Genomic DNA, 15,452 nt, shown 5'->3' with positions numbered 1-15,452 from the left:
GTGTACAGAGGGACAATTTGCTGTTTAGGGTATTAACACCTATGTCATTGATAATCGGGTTATAAATAATGTTATCGGGAAAGGACGAAAACCACAGATAAAAAGTCTTGAAATAAGCAGCTGCATTTAAAAAACCTTAAAGTTCAAGAAATCATAAGCAGTAATATATTGTAACATTCGTTTTAAATATTAACCATTGCATTCACTTGTGTATATAAAACGATTACTGCAATTTAAGTAACGATATCTTTACAATTAGGTTTTTATAGTAATACAGTACCAATATAGAAGTGAGCTAATTACGTTTGTTTTCTCCAATTCTGGATTGTATGGAACAATTTACATGTACTGGACATAGTTGCAAATAAGCATTCTACTGAGAAACTTCACCTTGTGTGAATGCATTAAAGAAAACCAAGTTAATTTACTATGAGGGCTTTAACTGAAAATAAAAAGGCTTCTATATAATCTCAGTAGTTAACATTTAAACCCTGCTTTTAATCTCAAAATATATAAAATGACTCCATTTCCTGACCTAACATTCTCTGTAAACCAACCTTAGTACACAGCTAAGACCACAAACAGTTAACACCTGAATATGGCACAACAATTCAAGAGCTATGTTTCATCCCAGTTCTTTAGGGAAATGTCGAAACATTTAAACAGCTTGATCTTTATGGTACTGTATGTAGATGAATTGCTTCAAACTGTCGGCAGCTCTTCTGGAACCAACTGTACCTAATGTAAAAGTGCACCCATGTAGCACTTAACTCAAGTTTTCACCTCCAAAAATGAGCTTGCTGTTTGTGAAGAATTTTAAAAAGCTGCTGTGTGTTTGTTATGATGGAAGATAAGTACGGCTAGCAAAACAAGATGCCTGGTGTCCATTTGGAAAACAGCAAAGTAGTCTTGAATCAATTGCTATTAAAAGTATACCGATTTCTCCAATTAAGATTTTCTGCTTTAATTTGTACATCCCATCCAATCAAGGTAACTATAGAGGTTAAATTAATGACCATCATCAAACCTAAGTAACAATGGGATACTCACATGAAATATTTTTTTAGTATTGTATGTATTATGTAGTAGTATATGAGAAATATTAATGAACACTAAACAAACTTTTAAAATCTGAAAAGAATTCTCGTCGTGTTTTTTTCCCAGACAGGAACATGCAAAGAAATCCGATGGTTTCTTCTATGCTCAAATTATAGTACACATCTCTTCAAAACCCATGTTTAATAAAGCCTTGCAAAAGTTGTTGTGAATTTGTGCACATAAGGTGACCTATCAGGTACACTATGTAATGCACTACGGCATCATAAAAAAAGCAATAGAAACAAAAAATCATGCTGGTCTGCAGCTTAGATCTCACTGCCGGACAAATTTCTTCTCTTGACAGGGCATAATCCACTGCCTTTTGTGAACCATTATTTCGATTTGCACAATAATGAAAGTCTTTCTTCAAAAGGTGAAGGAGGACCCCCCTCAGTCCTCTCCTAGTCTGAAGCCCTGGCCCCAGTTGTGTCGGCCGCGTCCATCCTGCTCATCGGCTGCAGGTCTCCTGCTAGCTGGAGGGACGCCAAACCCAGAGACACCACCTCTTCTGCTGGGGAAGAATCTATACCTAAAGTCAAATGGGGGAAAAAAAAATAGAGGTTTTGTATTCATCCATCCATTTTCGAACCACTTAATCCAATTCAGGGACATGGGGGAACCGGAGTCTATTCTAGGCAAGCAACCTTGAACATGGCAGGATACACCCTGGATGGGACGACAGTCCAACGCAGAGCACACACAGGCACAAACACACACGTACTCTTACACCAGCACCAGCTTGATCAGAAGCCAATGACCCTACCAGTATGTCTTTGCACTGTGGGAGGAAACACCACACTAGCACGAGAGCAAGACGGAACATAGAGACTCCACTCAGACAGCACCGCAGGTCCAGAATTGAACCCCAGTGCTGGGAGCAGTGACAAGCTCTGCGCCACCGTGGAACCCTGTTACATATTCAAAGGCTAATACAGGCTCACTGGCATCTCAGATATGATCAACCAAACGGCCAGTTTGTCTCTCTTCAGATCAATTTAACCCTGAACAGAGGTCTAAGATTTGGCGTTGCCCGGGGTTTTGATCTGGGTCTACTGCCATTCAGGCTTTACATGCTTCCTTTTGATGATGGCATGAAGAAATATGAGCTTTTCTTTCCATGCTGATGGTAAAAAAAAAATGTAATACTGTTTAACAGATTCAATCACTGATGGCTTTATATTGATAAAACAGTGCTCTAAAACAGGATTTTGACAATTATACCTTAAAGGAGAACACACAATTATATTTTCAATTTTTTTATTGTATATTACATTGTTTTTGAGGACTTAAAAAAACCTGGAATGTTTATCTATTACACAGTTTCTAATTAGTAGAGAAAAATTGAGAAAAAAATTGCTGCTACATTTTAGAAGTAATAGTATGTATTAATGGAATTCTTTAGCTTTAAATTACTTTAAATTACACCAGCATGTACACAATGCACCTGCTTCTTATACAAGGCATTCTGAACACATCGGAGCAGCGCTTACGTTTCTCTGTTGGTCTAAGGTATTTTTGGCAAATATTTTGGAATATAAAGAGTAAAAAGAAATCAACAATGCCTGCAACTAATTTGCTAATTTGCACTTTTTTTTTTAAAATACAAGGGGCACTTGTACAAGGCTGGACATTCAATGCCTTAAATAACCTCAATCTTGCCCAGTTAATTCTCCCTCTAAGGACATGACGAAGCACTTGTGCCACGGTCACTCAAATGCATCATGGTCATTGAAAAAAACATACATGCAGAATAGACTGCAACTTCCTTATGCTCAGTATTGTTATTATGGTTTAGAAAAGCTTCCATACACTTAACTCAACTTCTGCTCACTAAAAATCAAAGAATTCAACTCTTGTTGACTGTATTCATGCTTTATGCTTTGCTTTAAAGTGTGCCAATAAACATAATAATATAAATTTATATTTATATACTGTATACTTACTCCCTATAGTTCTTGAAATCCCAATAACGGTGTTGTGAAGCAAATACACCAGGTACAGTATTTACCTAGAAAGTTAGGCTATAAGGAAAACACTGCATTTATTACCCATAACAGCAACGATTAACAGTCAAGTAAAAAACTGACATTTGCAAACTTACAGGAACTGTGGTGTTGAAAGAAATGCCCGCCCTCCTAAGTCCATGGGATACTTGAACATCAGGAAGAAGTACAGGTGCCCAACAAGGTTTCCAATAAGTTCATTGACAATGCTGTGTGCAGGAAAGGACAATGAGAAAAGAATATGCCACCATGAAGTTGATATGACTTTAATTTGTTTTTTTTACTTTACATTCTTTAGCATGGGCCATTCACACACACTCACATTTTATTGATCATTATTACTACTTGTTTGCTTATGAGGAACACGTCTTTAGGAAACAATACATACAATTTAAAAAATTAAAGGGCACTAAAAATTAGCAGAATATTGCAAATGCCCAACACATGAAGAACAGCAGACATTTTTGCTTTCTATACTGCACATCTGTGATAAAATATGAAACACTTACGATCCTCCAATGATATAATTGAATCCCAGGATCACCCATGGAAGATAGCAAGCCTGAAACAGATCAGTTGAAAAAAATTAATGAAGCACACACTCTAAATGTTTCATTAGTGCTCTAAATATTATGTAATCTTACAGATGAAATGTAAAGGAAATAACCACATTCACGTTTTTACTGTATTTGTATTGTTTATGCTTTCTTAGGGCATGCCAGAGCCTGTGCTCAGTGTACTGTACCTTAAATCTAGTCCCAAACCAGAAGGACACAATCATGTCCCTGTTCAGCTGAGCCCACACATACAGCACTGACATTATCAGGGGAATCATCAAGAGCTGTAAAACAAAATTGATCTGTTACAAAACAAATAATACATTCTATTTACCATCAGAAGAACAATAGGTCTGATTTTCTCAAGTTTCTGTTCCACCCAAGTCCAAAACAGGAAGGTGTATGAAGAGGCCAGCCTAACTTGTTGTTTATACGTACACATTCTTCAAAACTGCCAGTCAGGAAAAACACCTGGGTGCTTTTTTTAGAGATTGATTTGAGAGTCAAAATAAGAGGCTTTACTAAACTCCCAAAAACTGTAGAATACCAGTTCTTCTGATCTCTAAAAACGTCTGCTCCCTTGACTAGTTGAAAATGGTCTTCCATACACTCTCCATTGCATACACAGGCTATAAGAGATACTTCTTCTAGAGCACTACATCAATGTAATGAGGTAAGAAAGATCACTAAACCCTTAGTCAATGTATTCTAGTCCTCAGATCTTACATCTCTAGAGACACCACTGGGGAGGGAGACAGTAAAAAAATTCACCCGTTTTCTGTAAAAGTTAGGTCTATATGAAAAAAACCATAACCATGGAGTTCTGCAATACTGTGATCTGTGAGATGTCCACATTTTTTTCAGCACACCCAAGGGTCATTCTTGCTGCTTCACACTCACTTTGTACTTTACAGCAGTCAGTTTCCCTTATGGTATGTTTTGCAACGAAAAAGTGTTGTTTTTATACAGTTGCACTTGCAGATGGGAAGTGTCATTTTAAAAAGCCATCAAAGAATCAAAAGAGCCAGAAGCTGAATGTGTCAGGAGAGGAAAGACTTACCTGCATGTCCATGATTAATCCTGTTATCTGTGTGCATAAGGTTAAGGGAAAAATGGCTAAAAGGAATTCAGGCTAATTTAAAAATCTTTGAAATAGACAAAACCACAGCTAAAAGGATGAAATGACCCTGAGAGAAAGTACTTAAACATTTTGGTTTTCTGGGATGTGGAAACTACAGATCAATTCAGACAACAGTGAAAGAATATTACAAATAAGAATACAGATACCAGAGCCTTGTACATACTGTTTACTACTTTCGAAAATACAACAATGGACGGTCCAAAGGATACAACAATGCAAATCCAATTGAAAAGCAGCATAAATACATAGTCTGCTGGCTTCCCATCAAAGGCACCTGTAAAAGGAAGCATGGTAAATACTATTAAACAGAGGTGCTGTAATTGAGTCAGTTTTAGAAATCTGCCTCCTGCTTTGATCATGTATAACCATTTCAGAATTCAGGCTTTCATGGGGACTCAAGCCAGAGCTGTGGACACTGACAATCTCATGACCATCACAACCCTTTGCCAAGGAAACGTTATAATAATAATTGCTTACACTTATATAGTGTTATTCTGGACACTCCACTCAAAGCGCCTTACAGGTAATGGAAACTCCCCTCCACCACCAGTGTGCAACCCCACCTGGATGATGTGGTGGCAGCCATAGTGCTCACCACACATCAGCTATCAGTGGGGAGGAGAACAGAGTGATGAAGCCAATTGGTAAAGGAGTAAAGGCCAACGGAACATTTGGCCAGGAAGGGAAGGTAACACCCCTCCCCTTTTTCGAGACTTTTTTATGACCACAGATAGGACAGGACAGCACCTTTTTTACAGTAGTGTCCCAGTCACTATACTGGGGCAGTAGGACCATCACAGACCACAGGGTGAGCACCCCCTGGTGGCCATACTAACACTTCTTCCAGCAGCAACCATAGTTTTTCCCAGGAGGTCTCCCATCCAGGTACTGACCAGGCTCACACCTGCTTAGCTTCAGTGGGCTGCCAGCTGTGAGTTGCAGGGTGATATGGCTACTGGCATGATATGATATGGTTATAAGCATCAAACGTATCCAAAACACCTGAAACTACTTGCATGCAGCTCTTGGGTTTAAAGTGTTTTTTTTCAGAAACATGATGCAGATGATAAAACAAATGACAGACAAAAGAGCATATTTTCTCCCAAGTTTGATGGCAGCTTCCCTTGTCGAACGCTTACATTGTTCGGTCCTAAACACCAGCACCTGCTAGATCATCCATAAAAATCATCAGTATTGGACTGCAGCCTACCTGTTTCAAGCCTTGTTGAGTACTGGTAAAGGAAATACAGGTTGACCAAGTATAGGAATCCGGTGCCAGGGCCGACAGGGAAGTACAATGTTGAGGTTATGGGTCTCCATATCTGTAGTAAAAAATGGAAACAAGAGTGATTGTTGGATGGATGTGGACTCTTCTAAAGTCTCTCACTCACACTCTCAATACTGTGTAAAAATCTCCCATTGGAATCCACTCAAGTAAAGCACTGTACCTTGAGCTTCCTTTAAAGATTGTACCTACTGAAACAAAAGTCTCTTGCATAGTCTGGAACAGGGCTGAACTGTATTCATAACTGCATCTTGCATCTAAACACTTGTCGCACATCTAGGCAAGATCTCAAAATACAATTTTAAATATGCACTACTTTGTCACCGAACCAATATTAAACGTTTAAGCCAACACACTGCAAAAATTACTTGAAGGCTACAAATGACAGGTCTCAACTCCCATCTTGTTTGCCTCTAACGGGTGGCGGTTAATTGGTTAAAGGATTCGTGCTTCAAGCACAATTAACAACACACACATATAAATGGCACAGAAACTAACAGGCAAGACTAAATTTTTTTGCCTGACATCAACTAACCTAGGTTGTAAGGCCAGTCACTAATACTGGGAGAATTTGTGACTAGCTAGGGCCTTAAAACATCAGCTTAGCAACCTCAGCTGAGGCCCTTAAAAGTCAGCAATGATCAGTACTCCTTAATGAGTGCCACACCAGCTCAATGGGGTTCTGCAGACAAATTCATGTTGGAAAAAGGTTGGGTGGAATGGTGGCGCAGTGGTTAGCAGCATCAGGTTTAATTCCTGGGGTGCTGTCTGTGTGGAGTTTGTATGTTCTGCTCATGTCCTCATGGGTTTCCTCCAGGTGCTCCGGTTTCCACCCACAATCCAAACACGTACTGGAAGGTTAATTGACCTTCGGGAAAAACCCGTCTCTGGTGTGAGCGTGTGTTCGTCTGCCTGCGATGGACTGGAATCCCTTCCAAGGATTATCCCAGCCCACGCCCACTGCTTGCCAGGATAGGCACCAGATCCCAGGTGACCCTGACCTGGATAAAGCAGTTGGAAAACGGATGGATGGAAACAGGTTATATTACTCTGTCCACGGGTCCTTAGTGTACCGGTTCTGGTGCAGCCCAGACAAGCGCAATAAAACAGACGCATTTGGCTGTTCTGTCATCCACACTTGCTTAGTAATTCCCTGGCATGGATAACTGGGTCAGTAAACAAGAGGCTCTATTTTTTTTATATATGCAGCTAAATGGAAACTCACAGTCAGTCCCCGATCTCTGTCCCTGCTAAGCATTAACACTGTGGTGGCAGCGTATCCAACAGGCGTGTGATCATGTCTGCGCTGTTCTATACCAGTTCAGCATTTCTAGAGATGATCTGCATGACCTTTTCAAATTCCTGCTTGAGGTTATGGAGAAAAACAAAAGAGTAAATGCAAACACTGAAATGCAAGTTGGCAGATGAAAAACGGAATTCTCAAATCAGTACTGATATAAGCCATCTGCAACTTTCATATAGGATGTGGTGTGCTAAAAACGGTTTATTTAAATATCTGAGGAAAGGGCAAAAGATATTCAGTTGTTTAGCCCAAGCAACCCACCAGAGGTCCACTTGGCTCATTTAAAATTATGGCAGGCACTAATACAGCTACTTATCACTGCATATTCAGGTTAACACAGCATTCTTGCAATGATGAACTTATGCAAATTACAAAAAAAGTTTTGTTTTCCGAAGTACTACACCAGTGAGGGTCTCTTTGTTAACAAAACAGCCTGTGTAAAAAGGGTTCGTTTGTTATTTCTTTAAAAATATCCCATCTGCCTACTGTATATCTTTATTTTTAAATACGAGAAAAGGTTGCAACAATACAATTTATACCTTCGTCACAGTAACCTTAAAAACAGTCTGTAATAAGCGAAAAGCAATGAAATTGCTGGGATCATGGAACAAACTACCCAGCCCACACGGCTGAGGCTGAGGGGAAACCTAATGATCGCGATGGGCCAAATTGTCTCCCCTCTTGTTTAGAACATCTCCTATGTACATTGGCAGGCCTACAAGCACAATAATTCTCTGGGAGATTCAGTGGCAATCAAGTCATAATACAAAAAAAGCCTTCCAAAAACACAATCTGCTTACAGCCTGCTGCACACATGTAACGTTAACAGGTCTTCTGTACTTTACAACACACATAGTACATGAATATCACCACTGTGTGCTCTCCATGTAACAAACACAAACTAATAGAAACGAAAGAAAAACTGCATACTGTTCCCTCAACTGTGCGCATTCCTGAAAACTAGGCCACTGTATGCTGCTTTGGCCAGGAAGAGAAAAATCAGAAATTAGCAGGTTATCTCTCAGTGCAAACCTCCTGGCCTCAAAAACAAACTAGTCTGCAAGCATGCCAGGACCAGTGCCTGAAAACAGATTTATCGCCCAGATGTTGTTCATGGGGTTGAACTGAACCACATACAATCGTGGTACTTTCTTAAAACAGGACTAAGTCATTTAATATTGCTACATCACCATAAACCACAAATCTTTTTTTTTTCCGGGAAACTTGTGAAGCTCAGCTTTAACGCTTGTTTTCCCTGTCTTTCCTAATCGTATTCACAGAGCTGCTCTAACAGGTATGTCGCCCGAGAACAGAAAACGCTTTCAGCCGTTTTTGTTCCATCCCATCCGTGTCAACTCGGATGACAGTTTGCAAAGAGGCTGTCTGCGCAGCAGAGCGGTGCGATTTCAAACCTCCGTACAGAACCTTTAAGAAAATGTACAGGCGATCAAACACAAGAGAAAAAGAGCTAGGCGTCAGTATTGACATCTTAATCTCTACAGAACACGGGGAAGCAAGTAGAAACGTTACGATATCAAGTTCAAAACAAAAAAAGTCAATCTAGAAATATGCAGCCATCCGTCATCAGACAGCTGCTCTTATCTGGTAAGCGTAAGTACCCTGGGAGCACAGAGCAGGAGAAAGGACCACATCTCTATATAGGGCACCAGTACATCACAAGGCACAGTGACCTCCAAATATACTGAGACCCCCTGAGGAAACAGGAGCAAGAAATATCGCAGGACAGAATATTGTTGGGAAGGCAACCCTAAGCCCAAAAGCAATAACTGGGGATCAAAACAAACGGGCATTGTCAGGATGCAGTGTCAAAAACTTCCATTCGACATCACCTGCATGCATGTGGTATTCATGGCCAGGTTCCACTGAAGAAGCGTCTTCTTTGCAACTCCAACTTGGCCAACTACTGGCTACTGGGCCCTTATGTGCTCATGTATCCTCCAGCTAACAGCAGTATTAGACTCTAACAGCACCACTAGAGTACTGGCATCTGAGTCATAAAGGGAAACATAGGGTCTTAGGGTCAGATGAAACAAAAAATGAGCTTTCTGAACACGCTCATCGGGATTATGTGCAGTATAAAAACAGATGGAGCACTTTCTAAAATAGTGGGAATCCTGAACTTCAAAGTGTACAGGATATTTTTATCAAATACCTGTTTCCCTCTGCCAAGAAGCTCAGCTCTGGTTTAAAGTGTACATTTCAGCATGAAGATTCTCCCTACTATATAGTGCCTATATAAAACTTCTACACACCTTTCCAAAGTACCACATTTTGTGGCCTAACACACAGAAAACAAGGCTGTATTTTAATTCAGAATTTATTTTACCTTTTTATATATTGTAATACACAACTTCCACGTGAAAAACAAATTAAATTTCCAAATATTCTGAAGAGTAATTACAAATACAAACCTAGAAAAATGGGTTGGACAAGTGTACAGACCTCTGGGTTAGTATATGGTGGAAGTATCTTTCACTTGCAAATCGACAAAGGATCAAAACCAGGCTATGAGGAAGCAAGGGAAACTTATTCTGGAGGAGTGGTCACAAATCTCCCCCTAGCACTATCAAAATCTCAAAGCACACTGTAGGAGCTGTCCTGTTAATGTACTCCAAGCAAGAGGAGGATTTATAAAATATGAACACTCATTACAGATACAAACAAATATGACTCATGATTTTTGGCCTTGATTGTTTATACCAAATATGACTTCGCTCAAATATAACTAGAATCAAACCCAGGATCCGAGAGCTATGAGGCAGCGGCATGCCTTTGTCGAATCCCAAATGAAGGAAAATAATAAAATTGCTCAGGATATTAAGAAGAGTTTTAGTTAGATTAAAGAGTACAATTCTGGCCATCATAAAAATACTGCTTCTATGGACTCAGCCATAACTAAAGAGACCAAGTCCATTCTGTTGCTTGAAGGAATGTCCTGCTGACAGGCTACGGGGAACGCATCTTTAAACAGAAAGGACTACAAAGGCACCTGCCTCAAGTAATAAAAAATAACAAAATACTTACAAAGGTAATATTGTGAATTTCTTATTAATAAACAAAGGCACTTACACAATCAATCCTGTGAATTCTTCAGTCCCAGTAGCGAGACACATACAGAAGACGCAAAGGGAAGGGTTATTTAGACTACAAACAAGAGGCGAAATGGTGTAGGAGTGTGGAACAAGTTACCTGGTAAGACTGCTATACCCCTGGTTTTCAAGTAATGACTGGATGAGATAAACCTTTGCAAACAAATGAATTAGACAGGCAGCGAACCAGAGGCCACTGGGCCCTTTTTACTGTATGTTCTGACGTATCCTCCAGCTAACCGCACTAGTCCAGCCTCTGTCTGCAAGTGAGCCTCCTTGGACGGAAATCAAGTCCTGAATTCCCCACACTTGAGGAGTCTCTCTTTACTTTATGCAAAGGCAACTAACAAAGCAGGTCTTTCACACTTTCAGTGCGAGTGCTGACTGTTACTTTTAACGCGAGCAAAACTTTATAAATTCAGACGGCGTAGACGAGCCCGTGGAGAATCCACAGCTCTGCATGCCGTTTGGAGAACAGAGGCACTGACGAACGCATATGCAAAAGCACCGTAAACAGGGAATGGCTAAGAAACAGATCCTGTTTCTCAACAGAACAGACCCAAATAACAGAAAGGTAGCTGGTCCCATACGAGCTGGGCTCTAATCACGCAGCTTAAGTGTCAGCCAGAGCAAAGCACCGGCACATCTCTGACTCATGGCTGTGATGCAAAACCTTGAGTCTCCGCCTTTCCAATCAATTTCACATTAGATCATAGACTGGCTGGGGAAGTGCATTTCAATTGGAATTCAGGCCAAGGATTCGAGGAAAACAGGTCAGACTGAAACCGCCCTAAGTGTCCAGATAATCGAGCTGCTGCTTCGCCAACACAAAGTTCTGCCAGAAGAAAAAGTACATCTTTCGCTTGACTGCGCTACAGCACGGAGAGCTGTCCCTGTCTCAGGCTTACACTCAGCGACGAGTGACAATTCCAGCCAAAGGACGTCGAACATGTGGTTGAACGATAAATAAGAAAAAGAGCACTTCTGATGAGTGACGTTAAACACATGCTTATTAAAAGGGACAGAAATGTGCACAACCGCCAAAGGTTAAGCAAGGTGACTGTTTCTACAGCAATGCACACACATTACTCTCAATTTGTGTACACAGTTCGCTTCCCCTAGGTGTCCCATGCGGCTTAAAAGACTACATTTATTTTAGTACACGCTGCTGAATTCACACTACAGTTGATTTGAAATGCAATAATCTAGCTCCCTATACCTTCACTTTCAGATTTTCAGTCATGGCTTCTGCTAAGTTAGTATGTGACTTTAGAAATCCTTAATAAACAACAGACACAAAGAGGAAAATACCCCTCATCTGTAATCTTGGGGGGTTTATTTGATGCATCACAATACGTCTCGGATGAAAACTGAAGGAGGAACCAGACAGGACTTACTGCAGTGACGTAACAAGATTCTGCACTCACCACAGCCCCTTCGACAACATAACTAACACAGCAGGCCTCACACTCGAAACAAACAGGCAAGAAACGCAGTGGTAGCTAGTTACTGAAACCATGAATCACATGTAGCATGCTTAGTGGAGGAAAAGTTTGCCTTGTAGTCTAAACTTGTCTTTGCAAGATCCATCTTTCACAGCACTTTCACAGTTTCTTCACGATTACGGTTACTACACATTTTAGGTAATGAAATATTGAAGGTGGTTAATAGTCACATCTAAACAGCAATACAAAACATGGGAGGAGGAAAGGAAGCTGAAAATCAGTTTTGTGATAAACACTTCATCTTCAATATTTAACCATTTTCACTTGTAATCTTTCGACATTAATATGACCATAAAATGAAAACATGATAATGGCTTCAGTATTAGGTTTTTCAGAATGTTTTTGATTAAGTTACACAAAACAATCAATCATTCTAAAACTAAAGGCTGTTGGCATCAAAAGGAATGCAAGTATTTGGACTGAGCTGGTAGATGGATAGAAAACAGGATACAGATTAAATAAATGCTCTTATTGCTCTGTGTTAGTGGAGTACCACAAGGATCTACATTAGGTCCATTGCTTTTCCTAACATAATATCAATGATACAGATAACAGCAAAGCTAGTTAGCAATGGTAGAATCGACACAAAAAAAATCAAAAACACTGCAGAAAAGCAGAGTGTCTAGTTTATGATGTGAAATGCTAATCTCGAAGAAGCTTGAAGGCTACGTTGGCATAATTTTCTTCCACCAAGCAATGTATGGAAATAATAAAACAGGCAAACAATATTATTAGCTATACATGTACAGTACATAGACAGGTAAAAGAGACAAGTAAGGTGTAATTCCACACCGAAAAGTAGAAAGTTTCAGGTTTGAGGTTCCTTTAGGTTCTTCACACCTGAACAAGGCACTACAGCTGAAATATTGGGTTTCTTCTTTCTACTGTTCAGTGTGGAATTAACCTTTACTTGTTCCTTTGCAGCTGCCCACTCAAACATATATAAAGAAAAGCATAAAATGTCAACCAATGAATATCAAACTGGACAATGAGTTAGGGGGACTCCGTTTAGAACATTTGGGTCAGCACAAAAGAAATATTGCTGCCAAAGAACAGAGATCAAGTAGGTTCTTGGATTTGAGGGGACCCGATTCAAACATGCAAAAGATTCAAAGGCACTGACAAAGTCAACCTAATGGACTACTTCAGAATAAACTGCGATACATGAACCACAGCGCACGTGAAGTGCATTTTAAACGATTAACCCCTTTTACACAATGTCAAAAAATCTTACATCTTTTAAATATTTTCCTGACCATACACTAAGCTCCATGCAGTCATCACCAAGAAGTATAGGTATGTCTTGCATCACAGCTTATACAGCATCTGTTTTAACAGCACCACCTTGTGGGCATTTAATGTTATGACACATACCTTAATTATAATTGTAAGCAGGATTACAGTACAGTAATAAAGAGTTAAGATCTCTTTATTAGTCATATACAATTTCTTGTATTAGGAATTTGTCTTTTCACATACCCCAGCTTGCTCTCCATGAGAACCACAGGCAAACAGACAAGGAGAGAGAAGCTTGGGGTCAGAGCGCAAGGTCAGCGCCCCTGGAGCACCTGGGGTTAAGGGCCTTGCTCAGGTGCCCAATGGAGTAGGATTCCTCTGCCGGCCGTGGGATTTGAACCAGCAACCTCCCAGCCACATGTGCAGATCCTTACCCACAGGGCCACCACTCCACCCTGTAAGTTGTCTCCAATTTAAACTGCACTTTTTTCATGCTGACTCAATGATTCATCTAAAACTCTTTCAGAAATCAAGTAGAAAAGTCAGTTGATATTCCAATGCTAAATTGAAAGTAATTTTCATTTTACTATAAACTAACATACAGTATGTTTAACTCTGGGTAGACTGATGGTTAGCACGTTCCATAAAATTCATACATTATCTTTTAAAACAAGAAAACCACTGTGTCCTTCACATGTTTCCCTGAATTAACTGAGCTTGTATAAGTGTTCAAAACACACTATACTTCAGAGAGTGTACACAGGCCTATCTACCAAGTATTCATTTAATTGTTTTTTTTAAGTTTCCACTAGGAAGAAAAGTAAGCAACCATGACTTGCACATTATCCGTGATGTATTTTACATTAGTACTACAGCAGTATTACTAATTTGACAAAGACTATATTGTAACAGAAAACCTTAATGCACCAAGCTGCACTAACCAGATCATTACAAATGATAAATGCAATCCTATTATTATCAATCACAAGTAAAGAAAGGTTGTGATTGATGATAATGGGACTATATTTATAACATCAACAGCAGTTTACACTTGCCTAATTACGATTATTCTCATCTCGTAATGGGAAATGTATACCATTAGCAGATTGCTATTAAATCGTTTTTTTTCTTTAATAAAATACAGACGTTTTATTCTAGTATTTCTTTCATATCCTACTCCTCCACACTTGAAATGTAAATGAATAACAAGAAAAAAACAATGCCCGGATCATAGTATCCCAACACAAATCCTTCTCAATGTCTTTTTTTTTTTAATCCTTCTCAATGTCTGGGGGTTAGTTTGCGATCACAAAGCGTCACGGTTTCCCGGAAGTCCGACCGCCGCTGCGTCACCATTGGAGACCGGGGAACTGACGCGCACGCGAGTGGACAGCTTGCTTGTCAATCGAGGGGACGTACACTATTCAGGCCTAGCTCGCCAATAAAGCCCTGTTCGGCATTGTTTTGGTTCTTTAACTCCGCCGTATTTCGATAATACATTTAAAAATGCCCATAACGACCGCATTCTTGTAAAAAACAAACAACAAGCATATCGGCAGGTTACAAACGGCGAGAAACGCCAGTCTGACAAGGTAGTAAATGACTCCCTGAAATGAATTCCTTGAACTCTGAAAATAAATAACAGACACAGAAAGGCAGTAAAAATCACCACGCTTTGCAGTAAAGAGAAAACTAAAACGTCAAACGTTGTTTAATAATGATGTCATATGTAGAAAAATAAATGTATTTTGCATCTCTAGGATTAACCGACGCGTAACGGGGTTTCAAATGAGGAGAGTCAGATCTTTTCTTACCTGAAATTTGTTAATAAAGAATTCCGGCCACAAAACGAGGTACACGGGACTAATGAGTCCCAGTTTTCCTATTAGGGGTACTATGATTGAACCAGCAAACCAGTATCTGGTGATGAACGGGATACTCTTAAACCAGTCCCCGATATCTGACATTTTCAAGAAAATTATGCATACAACAGTCCGAATGAAGTCCAAATCCAAGCCAAAATATCTCCCACAAAACCCTCTTCGTTGTCCGCGACGCACAGTAATGTCTTTTTGGACTCAACGTTTCGTTTCGCTATCTTCAAGTTTCCCTGACGTGGCTGCTCAGGAGTAGTTTGTCAAAGGGCGACACTTCCTGTGTCTTAATTATACAAGCATGACCGCAAGGGGGCGGTAGGCCCCACCGACCTCCAGC

The 15,452-nt window shown here is 39.9% G+C and overlaps 1 protein-coding gene across 1 annotated transcript; it reads right to left on the bottom strand.

The window, feature by feature from the left end:
- Positions 1-1,222: 1,222 nt before the first annotated feature.
- Positions 1,223-15,407, bottom strand: derl1 (derlin 1). The gene is made up of 8 exons (XM_088600964.1): positions 15,053-15,407; positions 6,010-6,121; positions 5,009-5,073; positions 4,719-4,745; positions 3,847-3,942; positions 3,611-3,663; positions 3,200-3,310; positions 1,223-1,627 (listed from the first exon to the last, which is right to left on the bottom strand). The coding sequence occupies exons 1-8, from the start codon at positions 15,203-15,205 to the stop codon at positions 1,489-1,491; spliced, it is 756 nt and encodes a 251-aa protein (XP_088457090.1). The 5' UTR covers positions 15,206-15,407; the 3' UTR covers positions 1,223-1,488.
- Between the last annotated feature and the right edge of the window lie 45 nt (positions 15,408-15,452).

This window comes from Lepisosteus platostomus, chromosome 12, assembly GCF_059453375.1.
Source record: "Lepisosteus platostomus isolate fLepPlt1 chromosome 12, fLepPlt1.hap1, whole genome shotgun sequence".
NCBI lineage: Eukaryota > Metazoa > Chordata > Actinopteri > Semionotiformes > Lepisosteidae > Lepisosteus > Lepisosteus platostomus.
This window is presented reverse-complemented; position numbering and strand designations above follow the sequence as displayed.